Source organism: Pempheris klunzingeri, chromosome 5 (assembly GCF_042242105.1).
Source record: "Pempheris klunzingeri isolate RE-2024b chromosome 5, fPemKlu1.hap1, whole genome shotgun sequence".
Lineage (NCBI taxonomy): Eukaryota > Metazoa > Chordata > Actinopteri > Acropomatiformes > Pempheridae > Pempheris > Pempheris klunzingeri.
Window position 1 is genome coordinate 1,795,261 of NC_092016.1, and position 26,963 is coordinate 1,822,223.

At 47.4% G+C, this 26,963-nt stretch overlaps 1 protein-coding gene across 1 annotated transcript; it reads left to right on the forward strand.

Moving 5' to 3' along the window:
* The first annotated feature begins 489 nt into the window (after nt 1-489).
* Nucleotides 490-26,963, forward strand: LOC139200980 (zinc finger C3H1 domain-containing protein-like). The gene is made up of 35 exons (XM_070830175.1): nt 490-1,201; nt 2,626-3,015; nt 4,017-4,261; nt 4,377-4,827; nt 5,568-5,779; nt 6,322-6,445; nt 6,622-6,716; nt 7,125-7,316; nt 8,283-8,444; nt 8,996-9,133; nt 10,258-10,376; nt 10,486-10,635; nt 11,380-11,554; nt 12,087-12,215; nt 14,495-15,178; nt 15,435-15,544; nt 15,747-15,878; nt 15,968-16,089; nt 16,175-16,276; nt 16,359-16,487; nt 16,596-16,773; nt 16,884-17,070; nt 18,017-18,205; nt 18,406-18,643; nt 19,366-19,471; nt 19,755-19,953; nt 20,167-20,261; nt 20,389-20,493; nt 20,750-20,854; nt 21,126-21,276; nt 21,356-21,456; nt 21,992-22,093; nt 23,161-23,200; nt 23,689-23,751; nt 25,854-26,963. The coding sequence occupies exons 1-35, from the start codon at nt 643-645 to the stop codon at nt 25,992-25,994; spliced, it is 6,420 nt and encodes a 2,139-aa protein (XP_070686276.1). The 5' UTR covers nt 490-642; the 3' UTR covers nt 25,995-26,963.

Consider the following 26,963-nt stretch of genomic DNA (forward strand, 5'->3'; position numbering starts at 1 on the left):
GATATTTTCCATGTGTTCACTTAAAAAAAAAAACAAAGGGCCCCAAGTGTACCAAGTTTCATTTTCATGCTTATGAAAAAGTGAACATCACTTTCACCTGGACTGCTCACAACAGGTATAAACATCAAGTAAAATATGTTATATTAAAGAAATTGAAAAACTTGAAAAAGTAAAACAGTATTCAACAACAATCTTGTTGAAAATAACATAATTATAAAGTCACAAAACAACAAGTGAAAATGTTATTACATCACTTTCTACGTATGAGCTGCTTCCGGTCTCATGACTGTCATTATATCGCGAGAGTTGGAGGAGGCAGCAGGGCTGAAGATAGTGGAAGCGTTGTATCGCGAGAGTTGTAGGGAGCAGCAGGGCTGGGTATATAATCGTTGTATCGCGAGAGTTGGTGGGAGCAGCAGCAGGGCTGGAGATAGCGGAAGCGTTGTATCGCGAGAGTTGGGGGGAGCAGCAGGGCAGAAGCCAGCAGGAGCTAGCTGGGAGAGCTAACCGTCGGAGCTAACCGTCAGGGAGGACACATCGGGACCAACTGTCCGGTGAAACGACAACATGACCTCCACATCTACAGTCCGATGAGATTACAATCAGCAGAGAGCTGGCGGTTAGTTTGGACTTGACCACGACATGGATTTAAATACAGTTAATCTGTCTCCGAGGGAGGAGGGGGAGCTGGAAGACGGGGAGATCTGCGATGATGAAACCGAGGACAGTGCGCCGATCCGGCGGGGGGATGGTAACAGGCCCGGCGGCGCTCCGCCACGGACACGAAAACCTCACCATCCGCACAACATGCTTCCACACATGGGCCACCAGCCGCCGGATTTCCGCCTCCTGATGCCATACAACCGCGGACCTCACGGACACGGCCCTTTCCCCCCGAGCCACCGGCAGCAGTGCGGGCCGAGCGGGCCCGACCGGCCTCCCGCTCCCTCTCCTCCGCCGCTGCTTCCGCTGCCTCCTCCGCCGGGTCTCGGTCCTCACGGAGAGCCGAGCCCGCGGACCAGCTTCTGGGAGCGGAGCCACGGCGCCCTGGGCCGGTTCAGGCACCGGGCCATGCCGAACGGAGGCCGCGGAGGCTGGAACCGAGGAAACCGGGGCGGTGGGAACATCAGAGGTCCCCCCGGTGGTCGGTACCTGCCCGGAGAGAGTCACGGCAACAAGAAAGACTCTCCCTCGAGAAAACGTATCCTTTCCCTGTTTGTGTAATTATTAAACCTCACCGGGGGACAGTGAATGAATTAGAGGAGCCGTGGGACATCCTGGTGTGATGGAAACCTCTGAGCTGATCAGCCCGGTGGATTAACGGAGGAGCAGGAACCTGCTGCTGATCCAGTAACAACACACCGGCTTCAGCTCTTAATGTTATCACCACATTGTCCTGAGAACCTTTAAGTGTCCATAAGGAGCACAGAGCACCCCTGACCCTGACCCTGACCCTGATCCTGGGGTGTCCCAGTCAGACCTGCTGCCTCCAGTCCAGCTCTGAGGACACAGTTAATCACAGTGTACAGCTGGGTGTTTCACAGGAAAACGAAACCTTCAAGACGATGACGTGAAGCCAACTCTCTGTCTTCCTCTCTCGTCTCTGTGTCTTCTTCTCTCGTCTCTGTGTCTTCCTCTCTCGTCTCTGAGTCTTCCTCTCTCGTCTCTGAGTCTTCCTCTGTCGTCTCTGAGTCTTCCTCTGTCGTCTCTGAGTCTTCCTCTGTCGTCTCTGTGTCTTCCTCTGTCGTCTCTGAGTCTTCCTCTGTCGTCTCTGTGTCTTCCTCTGTCGTCTCTGAGTCTTCCTCTGTCGTCTCTGTGTCTTCCTCTCTCGTCGTCTCTGAGTCTTCCTCTCTCGTCGTCTCTGTGTCTTCCTCTGTCGTCTCTGAGTCTTCCTCTTGTCTCTGAGTCTTCCTCTCTCGTCTCTGAGGCCACATTTAACCAGAGCACATGAGGCACAACGGCACACTTTTCTAGGAAACAGACATGTTTTGGGCTACCAGCCATCATTAAGTCATGAGTTACTGACATATTACAGACATTTTTAGTATTTTAGTCCTTTAAAACAAGTGTTAAAGATGATGTCCAGAGGTGAACATCATTGTCACACACAAGCAATAAACAATACTGAATTGATGACTGAACTTTCACCTCCTCCAGTTATATCAGTAGTTCAGTATTTAATATGACCAGAGCCTTCAGGGCTTCACTGATCCGGCAGCAGAGAGAAAAATATGACAGTAAATTAGTGTTAAGTGTTAAAGGTGTGACTACAAAACAGTTAGTTTGATTGTAATTCTCATGTAGAAGTGAAATATTTTGTTATCTAATCCAGTTCTTTCCAGAAAATGAATTGGAAATCATTTTGATTGATTAATTGCATAGTTTTTTTTCCTGTTTCTTTTGTGTGAATATTTTCTGCTCTTCTTGCTTCTGTGACAGTAAACTGAGTCTCTTTGGACTGTTGGTCGGACAAAACAAGACATTTGACGTCATCATGAGAATATTTTTCACATTTTTCTGCGATTTAATAGCCTAAATGATGAATCGGTGAATTGATAAAGGTGGATTGTTAGTTGTTGCCCCCCCCTCCCTTGTGCTTGTACTCTCCTTAACATCTGACCCCAGAAAAGCCGCAGGGCAGGAATCAGGCGAGAAAACCGGCCCACAGTGTTTCCAAACCAGACAGCAGTGTTGACGAGTCCTTCGAGGATTTACTGTCCAAGTACAGGCAGATTCAGCTGGAGCTGGAGTGCATCCGGAAAGAGGAGACGATGGCTCTGGAGCCCAGAGTGTCCCCCAGCAGGGACAACGCTGCCACTAACGCAGAGGCCAAACCGGCTCCTGGACCGGCTCCCACTCCGGAGGAAGCGTCCGAGCTGGAGGCGGCTGATAAGAAAGTGTTCCAGGCGTTCAACATCAAACCGCTCCGGCAGAAACTTCCCACCCCGGTTAACCTGGACGAGCTGAGGAGGAAGTGGGCCGAGCAGCAGAAAGGAGGCGACGCTGACAAGGAGGGTGAGAGAAGTAAAGCAGCTCACTGTTGGTTTGTTCCTCCCTTAGAGTCACATTCACAACATCACTCCTTGATCTTCTCAAGGGGTTTTTCCAGCATCCTCAAAGACTTTTTGAGTATCTGGCTGAAAAAATATTCTGTCTGCGGCAACGTGAACCAGATGTAAACATGTTTCCGACTGTACTTCTTAATCCAGGTCGACAGAAAGGACAGCAGGTCTCTGCTCTCACTGTGAAACACAGCAAAAGTTTCTGCGATTATCTGACATCTTACAGAGCGAACAAGTAAACAACCATAGAAATAAACGACTGACTAAAAGACACAAGATGAATCTGCAACAATTCTTATAACAAGAAAGAAACACCAGACGTGGCTGCAGGTTCTCAGACATGAGAGGAAGCTGTTTTTCTTGGTCTAATATTTGAAGAACAATGAAGATTTGTGGGTCACATTTAAATCTTTTCACTGTTTTCTGATGTTTCATGAAGCAAACGGTTCGTTGAGTTATAAAGAAAGGAACTGGAGGGTGAATCAAGGATCAGAATAATCATTAGTTGCAGTGTCAGTTAATAACATTAATATATTTCTCGGGTCTCAAAGAAGGAGTGAAGATTCGTGTGATTCCTGACCGCCATCTTTGCTTGTTGGAAAAGCAGTCACAACTTGAAAAACTGTATTTTCATTCAGACGGTTTGAAGAGTCTTTGAGGATTCTGGGAAAACCTTCAGAGGAAGTGGAAGTGATGTTAGACCACCGTCAAACGTTTATGTTGTAGAGAATCAACCCAAATGTCAACATACTGAGTCACATTTAGCCGTGACTCTCTATTGTGTCATTGGTATGGTCTCACTTCCTGTGTGTGTGTGTGTGTGTGTGTGTGTGTGTGTGTGTGTGTGTGTGTGTGTGTGTGTGTGTGTGTGTGTGTGTGTGTGTGTGTGTGTGTGTGTGTGTGTGTGTGTGTGTGTGTGTGTGTGTGTGTGTGTGTGTGTGTGTGTGTGTCCAGGCGAAGAGGAAAAAGCAGAGGGAGCAAAAACAGCCGAAGGTGGTGCAGAAACGGAACAAAAAGAGTCCGAGGAGACGAAGTTACCATGTGTGTGCTGCAGCGGGGAGGCCAAGCTAACGTGTGTGTGCAGCGACGAGGAGGCGAAGTCAACGTGTGTGTGCTGCAGCGAGGAGGCGAACAAAAACAGAGCGAATCAGAGAGCGTCGTCGGCCTCCAGCGAGGACTCGGCCGTCTCTCCTGACAAGGTGGGCCTGACGTCACCGTGATGGTTTTTGGTGTGATGGATGTTGTTGGAAGGAAATGCTCAGCTGTAAACATGTGTTAGCTGAAGGCTGGTTTAACAATCTGGATCCTTCTCAGCCGCTGGTGAGGGTGGAGGAGGAGGAGCTGTCGGAGCTGCAGCTGCGTCTCCTCGCTCTGCAGTCGGCCAGTAAGAAGTGGCAGCAGAAGGAGCAGCAGGTGATGAAGAAGAGCAAGGACCGGATCACGAAAGCGGTCCAGGACAAGAGCTCCAGCTCTGGAGCTGCTCCGCCTGGCAGGCAGAGAGTCACCACCAGGTCGGCCTCCTCTGCTGCCGCCGCCGCCGCCGCTGCTGCTGCTGCTGCTGCTACTGCTACCGCTGCTGCAGACAGGAACAGAACCAGGTCCAAACCTCTGGAGAGGGACCGAGAGAGAACCAAGACCGGGCCCAGAGTCCCAGACAGAGACAGAGAGAGGCCCAAACAGAGTCCTAAACCTGGTCCCAAACAGCAGCTGGACAGAAGCAGGACTCCAGGAAAACCTCACATGGCCAAGAAGATGATCGGCACAGGTGAGGAGGGTCAGCACGCAAGGATCCCTGCAGAGAGAGACCTGGAAGATCCTTCTGCTTTAACCACAAACAGCACACACACCAGACTACATTCACTAAAACAGTCAGCTGCTGAACTACTGCTGCCTCAGGCGCTTAGTTGGTTTGTGTTTTTAAGTTCATTTGAATCCAACACAATCTTAGTGAAACACACACGGTGGGAAAAAACACAGATGTGTTCAAGATGACAGATTTATTGTACAATAATAGGAGACAAACTTTGTTCACAAGGAACCTGAAATGAGAGGAAAAGCATCTGTCTCACTACAGAAAGATTAGACATCTCTTATCATCTGTCTCCAGCAAACAAAGGACCTCACAGTGCCTCATAGTTGATCACAAGACGGCACCGTTAGAATGAACTGACACATACAGCAGCACGAGACAAACATACGGAGGCCAAATACAGTTTGGTTCAAATCTGAGCGCAATTAGTGAATAAATGATGAACCTTGATAATGTTTTCTTGCTGGTTTACTTTCACACACACAATAACAAACTAATCGAGGCAGCAGCAGCTCCTGTGTCCTGTTCTCTAAAATCCCTGTTTTAGTGAATGGAGTCTGGTGTGTGTGTGTAGAGAGCGATATAACGGCTGTTTGTGGTTAAACCTAAAGGATCTTGTAGGTGCTTCAGTCTTGTAATTCTCAAGACAAAAACGATTGAATGATTGCATCACCTGATGATAATCTTCCTCTCAGGCTCGGTGACGAAGCAGGCGCTGAGGAAGCAGCAGCTGAGGACGTGGAAGCTGCAGCAGCAGCGAGAGCAGGAGGAGAAGCGTCGACAGGAGGAGGATCACCGGCGCAAACGGGAGGACGAGATACGGCGGATCCGAGATCTGTCCAACCAGGACGAGCAGTACAACCGCTTCATGAAGCTGGTGGGAGGGAAGACGAGGACGCGCAGTAAAGTAAGAGGCTGCACACAAACGCTCTTCTTCACTGTTTCTTTGTCTCATTTAGTGAGTGAGACGTCCTCTGAACTGCACATTATCTTCACAGCTGATTTAAAGGTTAAGGGCCTTGTTACAGACTGCTTGTCCTGTCTTAAGATCAGAAAAATCCCATCTTCCTATTGCAGAAAAACTTCCTAAACTCACGGCTGTGTCCCGTCCTGCCTCTGACCTCACACTGTGTCATAAGTAGAGCTCGAAACTCCATTCTCCAGTCGGCACAAACTGTTTGTGTGGGTCGCTGTAATGGACAGGAAAAGACGGGCCTTTAGTTTTAGCTTCCATGAGAAGAAACTCCACCTTTTTGAGAAGTTTTCTTCTCAATCATATGTTATAGGAAACCATAGCTGTGATAAAGATAGTATTTCAGACTGTGGAAGCTTCTGTAATGAGGCCCTTGGTAGATAAAATGTAAGAAAAACAGTGAAAAATATTCATCAAAATAGTGAAGAACAGTGTAAACGCCGGCCGATAGAAGCTGAACAAACATGACTCTTCAGTCCAGGGACCGCGAGCACAGGAAGTCTGCAGGTAAACAGGGCCTGGACGCCTCGGGGAACCTCTACCAGTACGACAACTATGACGAGGTGGCGATGGACACCGACAGCGAGACCAGTTCACCAGGTGAGCGGCAGATCATTTACATGAAATCAATGAAGTCTGTGTGTTTTCTGGTTCATTTTACTGTGTGCAGGGATACACCTCATCATCATCATCATCATCATCATCACCATCACGGCTCCTAAAGCTGTTCAGACTTTACATGTTGGATCTGATTAATCCGTCCATGTTTGTTCCAGTGCCGTCTCCGACACGCGACCCGCTGGCTCCAGACGATCCGAGGTGTTTCCCTCAGGCGTCTCTCTATGTGACCGACTCTCATCAGTTTGGAATGGTACGCCCCCCCTTTTCACTCTGTGTGTGTTCATCATGTTAGATACAAAAATATTCTACTAACTGAGCTGCTGCCGGAGCTTCTCCGCTCACTGAGGAAGACTGTTTCACCTCATTCATAATCTAGATAATTAACATTTCTTATATTCTTTAAAACAGCTCTGTTGATTGATTTAAAATGGACTTTAATAGACTGTTATGGCCCAAACTCAACCAATCTAATCATCATACTCACAATAATCATCTTTTTCTAGTTGTGTCACTGTTCAGATCCAGGTGGATGTTGTGTTGTGTGTAACTGAGCAGCTGTTCAGCCCAGATGTTTCTTCTTTTATCTCTGGAGTTGGTGAACTAAATGAAAGCATTGATTTTAAAATCAGCTCTTCTTCCTCTTGTTTGTGTTTCTCAGGATTTCTCTCAGCCCTTCCTCTCCTCCATGCTGTCCGGTGTTCCTCCCCCGCCTCCGCCCCTCCCCCCTCCACCGGACGAGCTGGAGCCTCCTCCCAAACCTCCCTTCGCTGATGAGGAAGAGGAGGAGGAGATGCTGCTCAGGGAGACCTGTCTGATGTCTATGGCCAACAAGAGAGTGGTGGTGGCTGAGGTTTGTGTCCCGTTTGCTCGGCTGAAGGCTGTGATGTCACCTCTGTGATCAATTTTAGGAATTATAAATTACAGGCAGTCTCATATATAAAGACTTTGACTAAGTTTAAAGAGTTTTTAAATGAAAGTAGGTAAAAAGACTGTTGGAACTGGTCCAGTAGATCACCTCAGCCAGCAGCTACCAAACAGGCTGCAGCGTGATCCTTTGGGACAACTGCACCTGCTCTCTGCACACACACCAGACTACATTCAGAAAAACAGGGATTTTACTCAGCTGAACACAGATGCTGGTCTGCTGCTGCCTCGATCAGTTAGTGTGTGTTACTGTCTGACTTTGGTGTTTTGCAGGGTTAGTTCAGATCCAACACAAGGTTGTAACACATTAACACAAACAAACTAACCGATTGAGGCCAGCAGCTCCTGTGTTCTGTGAGGTAAAATGACTGTTTTTGTCAATGGAGTCTGGTGAGGTGAACATATTAATCTGCCACTGACTTCATCTGCAGGAGATCAGTCACAGAGTAGATTCAGGTGTTTATGGGTGACACAGTGAAAGCAGATGTTTGCTCCTCAGTTGAATTTCAGCAGTGATGCACTTCACGGTGGACCAATTCCAAAACTTTTTGTACCTACCAGTCATTTTGAAACCAAAATATGCACAAAAAAAAAAATAGGGCCCAGATTTAAAAGAGTTTTCCTGCCAAATCTTTTATAAGCTCATTGTCAGCAACAGTCTGACCTCCATCTCTTACAGCTTCTAACAGGTTAAAACTCCTGCAGCTCAAATAATCAGCAGCACAGACGGGAGTCATTTCAAAGTTTCAGACAGTTGTTAACATGATTTTATCCCCAGTTCCAAACCAACACCTTTTTTCCTCATGACTTTGTACCGGCAGTTGTTGGTGCTGTTGACTCCATGTTGCGTGTCGACTCCTTTTAACAGATATTACATGTTTCCTCTCTGTAGGACAAGAGCTCCAGCGGCCCTCCGTCTCCCAGCTGTCAGCCTCCCGCAGACGTTCAGCAGCCTGTCAGGGGAAACCTGAGCACCGTCAGCCTGAACACGGTGTCTCACTCACGAAGCAGCAAGTTCACCAGAGGACATCACACTCCCAGAGCGCCACTGGTGGTAAGAACCTCACAGTCTGGTGTCCAACACAGACACAAACCAGGGCGACCACAGTCGTCTGCTGGAGGCTGAAATCATCATGTTATCTTCATCTCACACAATAAAAACAGATTTTGGGATTTTATATCTTCGGGGCTCCCACTTTAGGTCAAATAGAGACTTTCCACGACTTAAAAAGTAGAATTTCCATTAATTTTTCAATTTCCGTCAGTTTTTCATGACTTTGATGACCAGAGGTTGGCTGATGTTAGAGCGAGAGCTGAGGAGGAGAAATGGCTGCTAAAGTTTCATGAAACTAAGAACGCACTTCACAAAAAATATTGGTTTGGTGAATAGACATGTTTATATCCTTGTTTTTCCATTAAACACAGTCTACCTCATTCATAAAACCTGTGATCAGACACATGAGCTCTGATGTGGGCTGTGGTCCATGATGATGATGATGATAAGCTTCATCCTGCAGCACCCGACTCTCATAATTAGAGTAAATGTGGTGTTCAGCGGTTGGTAACAGTCCCAGACTCTCACCTGGTTGTTGTGTTTCCGTCCAGCTGCCCAGACACAAGTCCGTGGTGGTTTCTCTCAATGACTCGGAGGACAGCGACTCAGACGTGGACGCCTGCAGCTCCACACAGGCGGCGTTCGGAGGGCTGGAGTTCATGATCAAAGAAGCCAGGAGGACCGTGGAGGTGGGTCGGACTCTTCTGTCTGTCGTCAGGCATCAAAAACCTGGAAAACTGTCTTGCTATGGCGAGCCGTCAGAAGTTAAATTGAATCACTGCAGTTTTAAAAGTGCTTTGAGTTGATTTCAGTACGACCATCTTGTGATCCAGTACATTCAGGAGGCCCAACAGTGTTTAGTGGTTAGAATGATTTTGCTGAGCAGTGATTCAACGTATAACTGATAACTAATTGCAGGAGCTGCAGTTTATGTTATAAATGTTATAAATCTCCAGCAAAAATCACATCTTTTTATGTTCTTTTCACTGTAAATTAAGCGGAAGAATCAGCATTTCCACCAAATTCATGACTTCAATAAGAATATCTGTCTTTGTTTTGCATATTCAGCCTTAATTCAGGACTGCAGGAGGACAAAGTTGACCCTGCTAATGTTTCTAAGACTGGTTGCCGTCATAAGTTTGTTAGATTTCCTAGAAAACAAACAAAAAAGGAGTTTTTGTTTAAACTTTAAGTTTACAAGGAGTCTGAATCCGTTCTACTTTATCACTGTTCTTTTAAAACAAGCTGTGGCTGTCGGTCAGTGTTCATGATGTCTGGACTATAAATCCATTCCAGCTCCAGTGACGCAGTGACACACACACACACACAACACAGATTAATGTATCTGGGTGTCGCTGCACATGATGCCACATCGCTGCGTTGCTACGGCGACGCAGATGGAGGGTAGGAGGTGCCCCTTTACATTGGAAACACTATCACAGACCCTGATAACGCCCGTGGGTTGTGTGTGTGTGTGTGTGTGTGTGTGTGTGTATACATTGATCAAATAGCAAAAGGGGAAAACTGAACCACGCCGGTAAAAATGGCCTCCTGTTCATGACATAAGGATCCAGTCCAACATATGCTGTGGTTTTCTGTTTGCACCTTTCATCTTCTGCTCTTCCCTTCCCGCCCTCCGTCTGGATGTCTTCCATGAAACAACACGCTAACATAACCTGCTAAATGCTGAAATTCATAATAACTAACAGACACATCTGACCACATGCAGTCGTGTGTCAGTAAAACTAATTCAAAACTAAACTAATTAGTAAAACGCTGACTTTATCTGTTCCACTTGAAATCTCTTTTCCAGGCAGCGAAGCCTAAAGCAGCCTCAGGATCTGAGAAGGAGAACAACCCCGTCAGAACCCCGGAGGCCTTACCCGAAGCCAAGAAGGCCGAGTACCGCCTGCTCATAGAGGAAATCGCCAGGTAAATAAACCGCCGTCGTCACCTCAAAGACCAACAGGAGGAAAAACACCGTGAGCGCCGTGGTGGATGTATTCCTGATGTTCAAAAGACTAAAATGAATTTCTTGCAGCAAGGAGAAGCAGAAGATGATGAAGGATCACAGTCCGAGCACTCGGAGCTCCGCCTCACCCGCCGTCTCGGACTCCGCGGTGGACTTGCTCGTGAAGTCAGCCATGGAGCTGAAGCTGACTGAAGCGGAGCAGAGACTCAACAAACACAGGTGACACAGAAGCTGTTCCCTTTCACAGCTAAAGCCACTGCACAGTGATGGAGGAGCTGCTCTAACCTACTACTGCTGTAGAGCCACCGCTCATGGGCTCATTGTATGGGGGGGGGGGGGGGGGGTAGTGCAGAGACCATTGTTGCTTTGTGTTAGCATAACAATAATTTAATTAAATAACATAAACATGTAAAGTAACAGACTGATGGAGCTTGATTCGGTTAACATTTATCTAAATGAGGTTTTCAAACTGAGTCGTCTCCCTCGGAGGGAGAGAAATTAGGTTTCTGTCAAAAATCTCACTTCTCCTTTGCCGATTCACAACTCGGATCATCAAACCGTGACATGAAACCATCGTCCATAAATAGTCCACTTAGAAATCGTTCCCTCAGTATCACAGTTATGCGCTGACGGTTGTCAACGCTAACAGATGATGGCAACGTTACGCTTCCTGTTTAAGCAGAGACTGTGGTTAGAAACACAGACTGTAGCTCAAAGTAGGAGGGAGACGAAGAATATCTACAGGAGTGACAACATTACAGAGCCAAATGTTAAAATGGATCATGTATAGTAACCCAGGATGGGATGTGGCAAAATGAATAGTATATATTCAGCAAAGATTAAACACATATAAACCCATTCCTGCAGGCCTCATGAGGCAGTGCTGTATAAAGCGTTCAGCTTGTGTTCATGTTGGTACAGTGCGTGCAGAGTGAATGACTGCGAACCATCTGTGTCTCACAGAGAGCTGCTGCAGAGAGACGAGGTCGTGCTGAGACATCTGCTCCAACAGGAGCTGAAGAAGAGGGAGTCTCTGAAGGCCGCCGAGGGGAAGGTGGCCAAGCTGAGAGAGCAGCTGCAGGCCTCGGAGAGGATCGTCAGCGCCAACAGGACGCTCCTCAAGAAGCTGCAGGAGCAGGTGGGAAGATGAACGGGAACATTGGAGTCCACGTGCAGATCTTTAAATACTGTCACAGGATTCTTTAGAAGTCAAACCCTCAGCAATAGTTAGTTTACTTGGTTCGTGTCCTATTTACTCAATAGAAGTCCGGACCAAAAGCCGTAATATCAGCCTCGATATCACTGGCTTCAAAACCACCAGACTCCATTGACAAACACAGTCATTTTACCTTGCAGAACACAGGAGTTGCTGGTCTACCGCTGCCTCGATTGGGGTTTTGGTGTATCTGACAAAATGTCTGTGTAGCACACAATACAACAAACAAATTAACCAAAGTCACAAAATAACAAACTAACTAACTGATCAAGACCAGCAGCTCCTGTGTCCTGTTCTCTAAAATCCCTGTTTTAGTGAATGTAGTCTGGTGTGTGTGCAGAGAGCGATATAACGGCTGTTTGTGGTTAAACCAAAAGGATCCTGTCCATAATGCTGTCAGACACACACCTCCTCCACCTGTATTTGAGTCCCTCTGGTTCATATCTGTGTGTAGGTGCATCGGGTTGAGCATCGGGTGTCCATAAAGAAGAGTATGGCGGCCAGGCTGGAGCAGGAGCTGGCTCAGGCTCAGCTGGCTGTCAGCAGAGGACCCAAACGCAGACTGGACTCCAACCAGACCCTGGTGAGCATCCCGGCCCTTCAGGTTCCTTAAGTTAATGCTACCTCGTTCCTCTGTAGCTCCGTATAGACGTAGTGTAGTGTGGATAGTCGGAGGGGGTTACAGCTCAATGCCAATGTATTTTTTTTCTCCCTCCAACAAACTGATTAATCGTTCAGTTTATGAAATGTCAGAAAACAAGGATAAATCATAAAAGGTGACATCTTCAAACGTCCAAAATCCTAAAAATCACTTTACTGTGATACCAAACGAAGTTGTGGGCTTAATTAAATGACTGAAACTATAACTAAATAATTGACCGTGAAAATCATTTTAGCTTTAATCCAGTTTCCTCGTTAAAATATGTGACTGACTTCCAGCTCCATGTTCCTGTTTCAACAGTTTTAGTCAACCATGATGTGCAGATTTATACTGAGCGTCACTGACTCTGGGTCTCTTGGATTGAGACTGCTTGGACTGCTTCACACCTGTTAGCCTGTGGTTCACACCTGTTAGCTTCTGCTTCACACCTGTTAGCTTCTGGCTCATACTCGTTAGCCTGTGGTTCATACTTGCTAGCCTCTGCTTCGCATCCGTTAGCCTGTGGTTCATATCTACTAGCATGTGGCTCACACCAGCTAGCCTCTGCTTCATACTTGCTAGCCTCTGGTTCACACCTGTTAGCCTCTGGTTCACACTTGCTAGCCTCTGGTTCATATCTAGTAGCCTCTGGTTCATATCTAGTAGCCTGTGGTTCATACTTGCTAGCCTGTGGTTCATACTTGCTAGCCTCTGCTTCATACTTGCTAGCCTCTGGTTCACACCTGTTAGCCTCTGGTTCACACCTGTTAGCCTCTGGTTCACACTTGCTAGCCTGTGGTTCATATCTACTAGCCTCTGGTTCACACCTGTTAGCCTCTGGTTCACACTTGCTAGCCTGTGGTTCATATCTACTAGCCTGTGGTTCATACTTGCTAACCTCTGCTCCACACCTGTTAGCATGTGCTTCACACCTGCTAGCCTCTCCGTTAGCAGCCATAACATATAAACACTAACATACTGAATCCTCCCAGGTCGGAGTGAAGATGGTATTGATCTTTGAACACTGTTGCTCGGGGAAACTGGCCCTCTGTGTCGGTTACTTGGTGTCATGGCCCTTTAGTTCCGCTCTAAGCTAACGTTAGCTAACCGTCGGACACTAAATGGATTTCATTGCTTTTCTGACACTTAAACGTTACTGCAGCTGCCCAGTTAAAAAGCTAAAAATTAGCATTATTAGCATCACAAAGACTTGTTTTCTTTTGGTTTAGCATTAATTAGCTCGCTGCTAACGCACAGTTCGCTAACACGAGCTAATGATGATTAGCTCTTACCTGCAGCTTTCCCCAGACTGTAACAGGTGTGTGGAGCTCAGACTTAGCTTTGGCTGCTAGCTTTAACTTAATCACCCCCTTAATGGAGCTTTGTGTGCAGCCAGCAGTGTTTAGTGGTGATGCAAGAAAAGTTGGATGTCTGTGTGTTAGCTGAGAAGGTAAATGGTGGGATCAGGTGAATTTTATTCTTTATTTATTAAGATTTATAGACATCTACCACCTCACACACATGCATTAGTCTGTGCTAGGTAATACAATTACATTAATTGATTAAGGAAAATCGTCTGGACAGTTAAAGATACTGTACAGTTTGTATTTAATGAGCTTGAACTGCAGGATTACATGGAAAAAATAAATAGTAGGTATATCTATTACTAAATATCCTGCTCTCATAGTGAAGCTCCACAGTCACATAGAATATAAATGTCAGTGTGTCTTTAATTCAATGTAATGTGGCTTTAAAAGTAAGAAACACCTAAAGTGTGAAGCACCAGCCTTCAGGTATGATCACATGAACTAACCTGCCCATGTTAGTCTGACACAACACGCTGCGTCAGTGTTTCTCACAGAGTAAAGTCAGACAAAAGGGAACTCGGAGGCATGTGAATACTGTGAATAATCTCTTCTGGTTGTGTTTTACTGTATCTAGAAGTTGCACTGAGACAGAAAACTCACGCTTGAACTTGTCAAACAAGATAAGATGAGATATTCCTTTATTAGATCCACGACGGGGACATTTATAAGGTCACAGCAGACCGAAGGAGATATAAGAAATATGTACAGCTGAGACAGAGGAAGTATGAATATAGAAACGATATACTTTACACAGGGGGAATATTAAAACATGTTGTGCTGAAAGAGAATCAGATCTTTAGGTTTGTGTTCAGCAGTGAATGGACTTTAACTTTCTTTTGTGCCCCCCCCCTTCAGCCCAGTAAGCTGCAGCGTGTGGACGGAGCTCCCCGCGGATCAGAGCGGCACTTTGCAGAGTTGATCGCTCAGAAGCAGCGGCTGCAGCAGCTGGAGTCGGAGTACGCCCTCAAGATCCAAAAGCTGAAGGAGGCTCAGGCCCTGCGCAACAAGGGAATCCCAGCCGACCTGCCCGCGGAGCCGCCAGTACGAGCCTCCACCCCTCCTGAACCTCAGGCCCAGCTCCCACCCGCCTCCACCGCCTTCCCTCTGCCTCAGCCCTCCCTGCACGACCTCACTCAGGACAAACTCACCCTGGACAGCGAGGACGCCATCGAGGCTGACGACAACGAGACCGAATCCATATCTGCACCCACGCCTGCTGCCGCTGGTGCTGGTGCCGCTGCAGCTGCCGGTGGTGCCGCCACCGTCGCCAAAGCACCCCGCCGAAACTCCCTCCGCCAGTCCAGCAGCTCCTTCACCAAACCCAACCTGGAGCAGCTGAGCTCCACTCCAGTTAAAGACAGCGGCACCTCCAAACCTGCCAAGACCTCAGCCAGGTCCAAACCTCCTGCAGAGATGTTTGCAGGGCTGGACATGGATGCTCTGAAGCTGCGGTACCAGCAGCAGCCCCAGCTCGGAGAGCTGCTGCAGAGGGAGCTGGACAAAGTGGGAGAAAATGTCGACAGCCCTCCAACTGGAAAGGTGACCGGCAGAACTTTGAAATGTTTTCTCAGGACTGCAACACGTTGTTTGTAAGAGTTTACTTGATCTTGCAGAGAATCCAGTTTATTCAAGGTATTTAAAAGGTCTTAGATGAACATGTCACTGCTTTCACAGCATCATTGCTTGATATTTGAGTTTTTATATTTGAAACAAGTTGTGTTTACAGTAAGTTTAGATTTGATTTCTCCATGTTCTGACTCGGTGTGTGCTCTGTGATGTCTCGGTCGCTGTGCAGGTGGCGTCACTGGAGGTGGACGCAGCCACGAGCCAATCAGGGAGCACAGAGCTGAAGCCGGTTCCCTTTGGACCATATCACAGCCCTCTGCTGGTCTTCAGATCGTACAGGTAGACTCCACAGCAGCACTTACCAAATGCTCATGTTTTATTTTTGTTTGCTCATCCCCCTTTTTAAAAAGACAAACTAGCTCCAGTAGTTACTTAGCTACTTAGTCAGACGGCCACAAGAGCTTTAAAAACTAGTAAAAGTCCTGTAGAGCAGCTGATTTCCGGGCGGACTGATACAAAGTCTTTCTCCTTCCTCTCTCAGGTTCAGTCCGTATTACAGGACCAAGGAGAAGCTGCCGCTCAGCTCTGTAACGTACAGCAACACCATCGAACCAAAGAAGTGTTTCTGCCGCTTTGATCTCACAGGAACCTGCAACGACGACGACTGCAGATGGTGAGTGTGACAGCAGCTTCTTTACCTCTCTGCTCCACCTGCTGTACGTTGGCTACCTGTATGGTTTCACCTCCTTCTCTGCTCTGCAGGCAGCACATGAGAAACTGCACTTTGACCGGAAACCAGCTTTTCCAGGACATCCTGTCGTACAATCTGCCCCTGATCGTCTGCTCTGAGAGCAGCTCCGACGAGGACGTCAGCGCTGCCACAGGTCGGCCACAGAACAACAGTAGTACATATTCTTCACACACAAAGTGGATGCTCACTAAACCATAACATGTTTTTGTGTTTTATAGAAAAGTACATGAAGAAGCTGTTTGGCACAAACAAAGACCGGATGGGAATCGACCAGAAGGCGGTTCTCCTCGTCAGCAAAGTGAATGAAAGCAAACGACACGGTTGGTTAAGTCTCCCGTTAACTCTCATCACCGTCAGAGAAAGTGTCTCCGGACTTCTTCTGAACTCTTTGTCCTTCCTCAGTCCCTCCGTTCACCACCTGCAAAGACTTGAGGAGGTGGAGGCCCAAGCCGTCGGCACAGAGCAGCCGCGGCCCAGAGGACGACAGCGAGGACGAGACGGCAGCTGGAGACCTGACGGCCAGGAGACACGGTGAGGAGTGTTTTACTGCTGACACCAAACAATTCACCAGGACATGATCCCTGAACATGCTGCTGCTGGAGACAAACTGCCCCTGACTGCCTGTTTGTGCTTGTGCAGATGACTGCTCTGGGACCAGCCTGTCTGCTCTGGACGTGTGCGTCACATCGGAGGATAAACGTTATTTTGTCAGCGAGACAGACGACATATCAAACCTGGAGACCAGCGTCATCGAGAGCCCCCGAGACACTCAGCTGTGGATCAAATTAGCCTTCAAATACCTCAATCAGAACGAGACGTAAGCAGCCGATTCTGATTCTAGTTAGTCTTCTCTTCTGTACCTGCCCCCCCACCCTCCGTCTAGCTTCCCTCTTCAGGATGAGAATATGACACTGTGTTCCTCTGCAGGTCTGCAGCAGAGTGTCTGGAAGCCGCCTTGAACACGCTGTCTCGCGCTCTGGAGAGCAACTGCGACAACCCGGAGGTGTGGAGCCACTACCTGTCTCTGTTCTCCAGGCGGGGCAGCAGGGAGGAGGTCCAGGAGATGTGTGAGATGGCTGTGGAGCACGCGCCCGACTACAAAGTGTGGTGGAACGTAAGTCCTCGTGTTCCCCTCCTGATCCTCTGGCTCCGGCCTGTTCTCTGCAGCAGCACTTCTTTTATCTGAATTTCCTCAATATCATAAAAACATGGGTCCTTTAGAAAGTCTCATTAACTAATAAAAGGCCTTAAAAAGTATTGAAATGTCTGAAATTCAGTGTGTGAAGGTCTTGAACATTATTTTTTTGAATGCTGTCAGTTCAGAGCAGAATCCAGCGGCTCTGTTGTCCTGATGCATTTAAAGGCCACGTTTGAACTATGAAACAGAACATAAAGTGACCTCATCTCACACTGACTAATGTCATTAAGGACAAATTCATGTAACTGATTTGACCACGTGTGCTAACCTAACCCACCTGTCGTCGTGTTGCTGTGTGAGTCTGACTGTGTTCTCAGTTTGATGAAACGCCGACGTTAAAAGGTCTGAAAAAGCCGTGAATTGAAGCTGCTGCTGATAGAAACCAGCTAATAATCACTTTTGAGAAGCTGAAATCACAGAATTAGGACATTTTCTTTCTCAAACAGTTACTACAAGTGATTAACTGAATCACTGCTTTTATTGTTGATTATATTTTTAATGTTTTTATTCTTAACATTGACCTATAGCTTGGCCGGGGTCTACAGGAGCCTTTTTGGCTCTGGCTTGTTTTCAGAGACGATATTAATACACACTGTCCCTGTTGATTTAAAATAATAATCTAGACCAAACATCAGATTTAAAACTAAACTGCTCGGTGCAGAAGTAGTCTGAGACTGGACTCAAAAAAAAAATGACAAAACTATTTGTGTTTTTGTGATCACCAGAGAGTCGTGTTGCTCTCTGAGTAAAAAGGCTGTGAAACAACATTTAGAACACGATGGAGCTGTAAAACCTGCTCAGCTGACACAGAAACGAACTGTGTTCTGTTCTTCGTGTGTGTTGATGACGTTTCTCTGTGCAGTATTTGAACTTGGAGAGCTCGTTCGAGGGGAAGGACTACGTGTGCGACCGCCTGCTGCAGTTTCTCCTCAGCGAAGCGTCTTCTGGGGTCACAGAGAAACTGTCCTTCCAGCTGATGGAGGCGCTGCTCTACAGGGTGGACCTCAGCCTGTTCACGGGCAGGATGGAGGGCGCCCTGGCCATTTTACAGGTGAAACATCAGCACCAACAAATGGTCTGTTTTCCAGACCTGTAAAAGTCACAGAAATAGTAAAATCATTCAAAGTTTTGGAAAAGTGATGGGATTTCTATTTTAAATCTGTAGTCTCTGGGCATTATGTTGAATTTAAAGAGATCTCGTCCCCTCTGAGATCAAAATAAGATCACGTTTCTTGTGTGATTTGTCCACAGAACGCCCTGAAATCAGCCCACGACCGGAGTATCGCTGAGCACCTGACAGCCAGCGACCGCGCGCTGCTGTGGCTCTCTTACATCCACCTGACGGAGTTCGACCGGCTGCCGTCGAGCCTGTTTGATCTGGCAGAGTCCGGTCCGTCCAGATTGGTCAGCAGAGAGTCCTTCCTGCTGCCCTGGAGGACGTCACAGGACGTCAGCACGCCGCTCGACATCCTCATCGCTCTCTTCCAAGGTGCAGAGACAAAACGACATAACTGGTTATATTACATTCATATTGCAGAATGATCAGTAGTTTTGGAATTGATCCAGTAACGAGCTATGATGACCTGGACAGACCTGGAAGATCCTTTTGGTTTGCAAACACACCAGACTACATTCACAAAAACAGGAATTTTACCTCACAGAACGCAGGAATAGCTGATCCACTCCTGCCTCCATCAGTTTGAGTTATGTGTCACACACATATTGTGTTTGATCTGAACTAACCCTTTAAAACACCAAAGTCACAAAATAACACAATTACACCTACAGATCAAGGCAGCAGTAAGCCAGAGACTCCTGTGTCCTGTGAGGTAAAATCCCTGTTTTAGTGAATGTAGTCTGGTGTGTGTGCAGAGAGCGATATAACGGCTGTTTGTGGTTAAACCAAAAGGATCTTCCAGGTCTCTCTCTGTAGGGATCCTTTCCATGATGCTGTCACACACTTAGAATAACACTCTGAGCCTGTCAGTGGATCAAACAAGCTCTTTTAGTGGACCTACTGTGATCAGGTGCAGTTGTCCCAAAGGATCACGCTGCAGCCAATTTAGCTCGTCATTTCACGGCTGCTAGCTGAGGTGATCTACTGGACCACTTAAAAATACAGGACTTATCTTTTAACAAGGTTGTTTTATTTAGATGGATGTGTTTGGTTTGACACTAAAGTTCGTTATCTCATGTGATTCCTCCTGGAAGATGCCATCCTTCAGTGCAGTGATCAGTCTCTGTCTCCGAGTGAGAGGACGCTGGCCTGCCTGCCTCTCCACACCAACCTCCTCTTCCTCAACAAACTGCTGGAGAGGTGAGGAGTTTTTAACTTTTCTGGTGCATCTGCAAAAAGTAACAGACTGTTTCCAGCACATAAGAAGAAGTCGTCGTCTTTTCATACCCGTTTATTTAATGAGTTATATTCTGATTTTATGGAAACCTGAAGGGATTAAATATTTAGTTTTTGCTTTTGTGTGTAAGTTGCAGTGATTTTGTCCCAACAGAAGCAGCACTAGTCTTATTTAGGAAGCTGTCTGATGCTTTTCCAGCTGTCCGCCTGGTTGAACGCTACATGTTGTTGCCGTGCCTCCCTGCAGGTTCGATGACGGTGTCGCTCAGTGTGAGTCTCTGCTGCAGTGTCGTCCCGAGTCGTGCACTCTGAGAGACGCTCTGGCCGACCTCCACATCAGCCGAGGAGACGGCGATCGCGCGGTCAGCATGTGGCTTCACGCTCTGGCAGAGTGTCCCAACAACGCCGAGGTCTTCTATCACTCCTGCAAGTTCCTCATGGCTCAGGTGAGTAACCGACTGCTGTAAAGTAAAAATATAACTAAGTCAGACTTGCTATAGACACTAATGTAAGACTGACTTAGCTAGCCTGTCGTGCAGTGCATTATGGGTAAAAATGGTGGCTCAGCAATGGAAGATAACTCTTTTTAAAGCGCTCATTGCTCAGCTATCTATTTAAATGGATGCATTGAGAAGAACGGCTGTTGTTTTGTCTGACAGGAGAAGTCAAGTGCCATCGCTCCTCTGTTCAGAGGATTCATCCTGTCGCTCTGCGAGGACGAGCAGAGTCAGAAGAAACCGGTGGACGTTCTGCGGTACGTTGTTCTGAACTGGAGCCGCGAAAGAAGGCAGAACACACGAGCGGTTTGTTTTTCTCTGTGCTAAACGCTGAAACATGTCGAGGACTTGAGTTAAAGTTTGTGGCTGTTTTCCTCCCGTCAGACACATCCTGGGGTTTCCCACGGAGGAGCTCCTGAGAGGTCCCATCATCAAGGAGCTGCAGGAGCAGCTCAGTCAGCAGATGCCCTACCTCCATCTCATTCACTGGTGTGTGTGTGTGTTTTGATTTGTTGTGTATTTATTAACGGATGTATTTATTCTCTACCTCACTGGTAAACCAGGCGATTGAAAGTTTTAGTTTGGTTTATTACATGTAGCTTTTCATTTCTGAGCTCACTTCACTTGTGAACTGTGGCAAAACAAAAGTCTTATTTTTAAGTTCAGGTCTTGAACACACAATAATAAATAGATCTGTGAGTGTGAGCGGTCGTTAAACGGCCTGTCGTCTGCTTGTGGTTTGCAGTCGCTGGCAGTGGCTGCACGGCTCTGTGGAGGAGACGGTCGACGCCTTTGAGAGAGCGCTGGGGTCGGCCATGCAGCTGGAGGAGCTTCACAAACTCTGGATGGAGTGAGTTCCCCCCCCAACCCCACCCGTCCCGTGGAGGTTTCTTTTAACCAAACAGTTTCTGTTGTTTCAGCATTTCCCACCAAAACTCTGTATGTTTCATGCTGCGTGTAGATCTGACACACACACACACACACACACACACACACTGTACTCATGGTGTTAATAGAGCTTTAAAACTCCTTGTCACACACACTTTGTTGTGTCACACATACGTTAGTGCTATAGTCACTGCTAGTACGTTGGTTACCTGTGTGTGTTTCTCCGTCTGCAGTTACCTGATGTTCAGCAGCAGCCAGCAGGCCAGCAGTCAGTCCAAGCTCTTCTCAGATCTGGTCCAGCGCTGCCTGAGCACCGTCCCGTCCCGACTGGAGGTCCCCTTCAACCCAGCAGAGTTCTGGAGCTGCTACCGCCTCCACAACAAGGCAAGAGTCGACGCCACGTGAGCCGTGAGGGAGGTCGGCTGTTAGAGTAACGGTCTCCTGTTGGTTGGCTGATCCGCAGGTGGTGAGTCTGTACCTGAGCTGTTTACCGCAGTCCCAGCATGCACTGGTCCTGGAGAGACTACGATACGCCATGCCCAACAACACAGAACTGGGCCTGAGGTACACACACACACACACACACACACACCTGCACATATGCACACATAGTCACACACACAGGCCTTGTACGTGTGCTGGAAATCCTTGAAAGTGCTTGAACTTTAATGAGGTGTTTTCAAGGTTTGCAAAGTGAAATTCTATTTGCATTAATATAATAAAACACTATCGGACTGAATAGTTTTATATATATATCTAATGTAGCGCAGCCACAAGGTGCTGGAAAACCTTGAAAATGCACTTCAGTATGCTCGGAAAGTGCTTGAATTTGACTGAGAAGGTGCAGCACACTCACACACGGTGATAAATCCAGCTGATATATTGTTTCAGAAGCTCTCGGCAGGTAAGCGCTCGTCACTTTGGGCTCCAGTCTGTTTTAAACCAGCAGAGTTTACTGGTTAAACGTCTGCACCAGCAGCTGTAACCAGTAACCGGGCCGGTGGCACGGCGCCGCCTGTGTGTCGGGGACACTCGGCCGCCGTAGTCGGTGCTCTGTGCGTTCAGCCGTTGGCGTCAGTGTCCGTGTGTTGCTGCGCAGGTTGCTGCATCAGGAGTGGCAGGACGGAAACCTGGAGCACCTGAAGTTCCAGGCCAGGATGCTGAGCAGCCACTCGGCAAAGTGTTTGGCCTACTGGAAGATGTAAGTGCAACAAAAGCAAGCTGAGAGACGTACGAGCGAGGCGCTGATGAGGTGGAAGTGTGAGACAAGTGGGGAAAAGGAAAGTTTAAACGGGTCGACAGAGAGATTTAAGAGCAACTCTGGTGTTCAGTTTCTGTTTCTTGTCAACAAATCTCATGAGAAGACGAAAGCCAAGACTAACAGTTTAAAACACATTAGTCCTAAAGGTTCCCAACATGAGGGCCGGGACCCCCCCAGAGGCCTGTGAGAGACATGTAAAGAGTGTTTTCTAAAGTAGGTCTTATTCTGAGTGCAGCGTTTCCTGATTAAGATCATTATTCAGCTTTTAGGAGCATTTTTTGTTTGTTTGTTTTTTGTATAAATGTTCGTCACTGTGAAGCCTCGACTTTAGCTTTATGGGTGTCGCCATTTTTTTTGTTTTTTTTTGTTTTGTTTTTTGGGGAGCCAGATGTGACGCAGACCGCCTCTGATTGGTCGGTGAGCAGGTAGCCGCTCTTTTCAAGATGTTGGTTGAAGGAGTGAAAGAGAGGGAACAAGTCCGCCAAAGGCTGAAAAAGATAAAATCTATTTTGACGCAAAAGAAGCAAAATGGAACAAGCGGCTCCACTTTTCTGTATTTTGACATAAGAAGCAGTTTGTTTGAGCGCACACATATGTAAACATTTCATTAACCACGCAGGAATATTGTCTTCTTCAGATTTAAAAAAAAAAAATCAATCATATATTTAATTTAAGATTTTTATACTCACCAGAGCACCAAATGTGGATTAATCCGCCGCTGAAAATAGTCCCCAACAAATGCACTAGTTCCTCCTCTTTGCTTGATTAAAAGCTGTTTTTAGGAATTTACTGAACTATATATTTGTGAGGTGTTTTTAAAGATGACAGACAGGAAGTCGCACTGTTGGTTTGAGTCCAAACATGGGATTTGTCGATGATAACAAAAAAAAAAAAACGCAGAATAATGTTCAACCTCATCCATTAAAAGTTGAGACTTTTCTATTTAAAGCAGGTAAAAGTTTTCCCAGAAGTGAAGCTGACGAACTGTTTGTGGTGTTTCTCGGCAGAGCGATAGGCGTGGAGAGGGAGCTAAAGGAGCGATCTGAGGTGAGTTAGCGGTGGAGGGGGTGTGAGAGTCAACAGGGTTTAAAGGAAGCTTCAGTCAGCATGATTTAAATTAAGAAAAACCTCATTGGTGCAGGAGCTGAAAACAGGGTTTCCTCTTCCGTGTAAAAACGATCAAAAAATGAATGAAGTTTGGTTGGAAGGAGAAGAAATGCTCTGATCGTTTCATGTGAATCTGATTTGTTCCCCTACAGGTTTTATATCACCAGTAATGTGTAAAGTGCCGCTTTAGCTTCTTGATCGACAGCCTGTCTGTTGTTCATCTGTGTTTTTGTGGACAGTTACAGCTCGACTAAAACCTCTGATTTCATTCCACGCTTTGTGTTTTTGTTGTTTTGTTGTTGGTTTTTTTTTGTTTTTGTTTTTTTTCCTGTCTTTGCCCTCCGCTGAACTGACACAATGCTCCGGCGTCTGGTGTTTGTTTCTCCCCCCCCCTCTCCCTCTTTTATTTTTTGTTATTTCTTTTATAGGTGCGACTTCTCTATCAGCAGGCCCTGCAAAACCTCCCACTGTGTGCTGCCCTGTGGAAAGATGTAATTTGCCCCCTTCAGTTTCTCTTTTTAACACCCATGACATGCAAACACGTAACACACAGATTGTCCCTGACCCCGTTCACACCCGCTCACTTCAGGTGTCTCCGTCCGCCCCACCGACCGATCGATCGTTAAAAGAATAAAAGTATAAAAGCATCCAAGAGACCCGACGATTGAAGCATTTCATACTTTTAAAATATACTTTTTCTTCATACAGCAGCAATAAATTACTAAATATTTGAATAGATTTAGAGTTTATCAATGATTAGGGTCAGTCACCGGTTGATTTAATTTTTGAGGTGATTTCTGTCAATTATTTTGCTAATTTAATGATCTGCCTCCTCAAATCGACTCTGTAAATGATTATCCCGTGGAGCGCCATCTTTTGTCGGCGTCATACGTTTGAAAAGACGGCGAATTTCCTTTTGTGTCACGTTTGAAACAAAAAAAAACTGCGTCCGAAGGTTCCAGACTAATATTTAATTTTGTACGTTAACACAGTCTGTGAGATTTATGCTAGCATACATATCCCAAGATGCACTGCAGTAGTGACGACAACAAGGTAACAGGCAGCGACCAAAGTGTCTGTGGTGTCGCATCAGTAACACCTAAGCGCGATCATATGCTAGCTTCAAATGGAACTCGTAAACTACGACACGGGAAGTCGTCTTTGGCGTTAAAGTGGATACGTCGTTGCTGCTAGGCAACGTAGACGCCAAAATGTTCCTCGCTGTCTAGAGGCAACCGAGGTCAGAAATTTAGCTAGCTAGCTAGCTAGCGAGCGAGTAACACAAAGTTAATGTTAAGGAAATGTGACGCTGTTGTTATCAACATTTTCCTCTGACGTTAAGTTATGAAGAAAAACTCTGTACGACAAAAACTACGATAAATTAACTTCTATGGTCTTCGTCATTTCTGAAAACGGCTTTCAGATAATTTCCGCGTCCGAAGTCGTGAATATAAAAAGAAAGATGGCGTTCTCGCATCGTAAACATGGGAAACACGACGCCATTTTGAAGGCCGTGGGTTTCCATGGTTACGCGTCTCCAAACTCTCAGGAAGTAACGCGGCGATTATGCATCCGGAAAGATCCACACTGGCACAAGTAATCACCGGTTGTCATGGTGATGGTGGCAAAGAGATGTGTTCGTTTTAGCGTTTAGCATTTAGCCGGAGGGGGCGTGTCCTGACAGGAGGGGGCGTGTCCTGACAGGAGGGGGCGTGTCCGGAGAGACTTCCTGTCCGGAGACACCTGGAGTGACGAGTGGACGACGAGGCCTTTGTGTTGTTCACACCTCACCTGTATACACGCATGTTCACCTGCTGCCCTCCCCCATCCTCACCTCTCCTCTCTCCTCCATCTCTCCCCCCCGTGTCCCCTCGCTGTCTCTTTATGCCCCCCTCCTCCATCACCCCTGTCTTCTCCTGTCTTTCTCCCCCCTCATCTCCCCCCCCCTCTGTCTGTCTCTTTATATCTCTTCACTGTCCCCCTTTCTCTCTCCCCCCTCCTCCTCGCTACCACCCTTCTCTCCCATCTCTCTCTTTCTCCCCCTCCTCCCTCTCTCCCTTCTGTCTCTCTCCCCACCCTCCCCTTCTCTCCCCCTGTCCTTCACCCGCTCTCCCCCCCACCCTTTCACACTCTCTCCCCCTCTCCATCCTCTCTCTACCCCCATCCACTTCACCCTTCTGTCTCTCTCTCTCTGTCTCCCCCTCCCAATGCTCTCTCTCCCCACCCAACCTCTTCTCTCCGTCTCCTCCCCCATCCACTTCACCCATCCTTCTCTCCCCCTACTTTCTCTCCTCACCCCCCCACCCTCTCTCCCCCACTTTCTCTCCTTTCTCCCCCTTCCACCCTCTCTCTCCCCCTACTTTCTCCTCTCACCCCCCCACCCTCTCTCTCTCTCTCCCCCACCCCCCCTCGCCCCTTCTCTCCCTCTCTCTCTCCCCCTACTTTCTCTCCTCACCCCCCCACCCTCTCTCTCTCTCCCTCACCCCCCCTCGCCCCTTCTCTCTCTCTCTCCCCCTCTCTCTCCCCCTCCCCATCTTCCTCCCCTCACTCTCTCCCCCCTTCTCCCCGTGTCTCCCCCCCCACCCCCCTGCAGCGCCTGCTGTTTGAAGCGGCTGAAGGCGGAGGCCCCGCCGACAGACTGAGGCGGCTGGTGGACAGGTGTCAGCAGGTGGGCGTGAGTCTGAGTGAGCGGCTCAGTTTAGTGGCGGGCGGCGATCAGACCGAAGATCAGTGACGCCTCCGTCGGCTGCACCACAAACTCACAGAAACCCGTTCATTCGGTCAGAAAACCATTAAATCGATCAGCTGTAGATGATTGAGTGTGAGCAGACAGATCAGACGAGGTAAGACAGACGCCCCCCCGTCCCCGGCCCCGCCTCGCCCCCCTCCCCCGTCACCTCCTCCAGGACACCACGAGCTCCCTCGAGTGTCCAGATCTGTCTGGAGCTGCTTAAATCACATCATGTACGTAAGTATCGACCTGCTGAGTGACACAGTGTTGCCTTTATTCTCTTTTTAACTCTTGTCCTCCCTGTTTTTGTTTCTGTCGCTTTTCATTTGGATTTCATTTCCTCCCTTTCTTTTATTTTGATGTACCTGAGCAGGGTGGGGGGGGGTGGGGGAGGCTTGGGGGGGAGGGGTGTGTGGTTGGGACAGACGTGACATCTCACTGTGGTGTTTTACCCCCTCCTCCACCCTTCAATGTGTGTGTTTTACCCCCCTCCCTCCCTCCAGTAGTGACGCTGCAACATCTTCACGTCGTCTTTTTCTTTGTCTCCAGAGGGGGGTAAAAAAAAACCAAACAAAAAGCAAAACAAGACTTTTATTTTGTTAAAACTGATCAGACAGAAACAAACAAACAAACAAAAAAAAAAAAGCAGACAAACGGAGTTTCGAGCTCGGCGTGGAGCGCCGCCGCCACCGCCGCCGCCTCTTCTTTAGTATTTTCTATTTGGCTTCGTCCGGTCTGAATGTGTGAGAGAGAGACTGCCTCAGAGACTGATCCGCCTCCAGACCAGTCAGGACCTCGCTAACGTGCTCTCATGTGCAATTTGTCTTTTTATTTTTTTTTTTCTATTTTATTTTGTCAAAATTTCTACCACATAATGATTAAAGAGTATTAGCAAGGAGAGGAGAAACAAGTCCTTCCACTGTTGTTTTTTTTATATGTTGGATTTAAATGTTATTAAATTATTTTCTAATG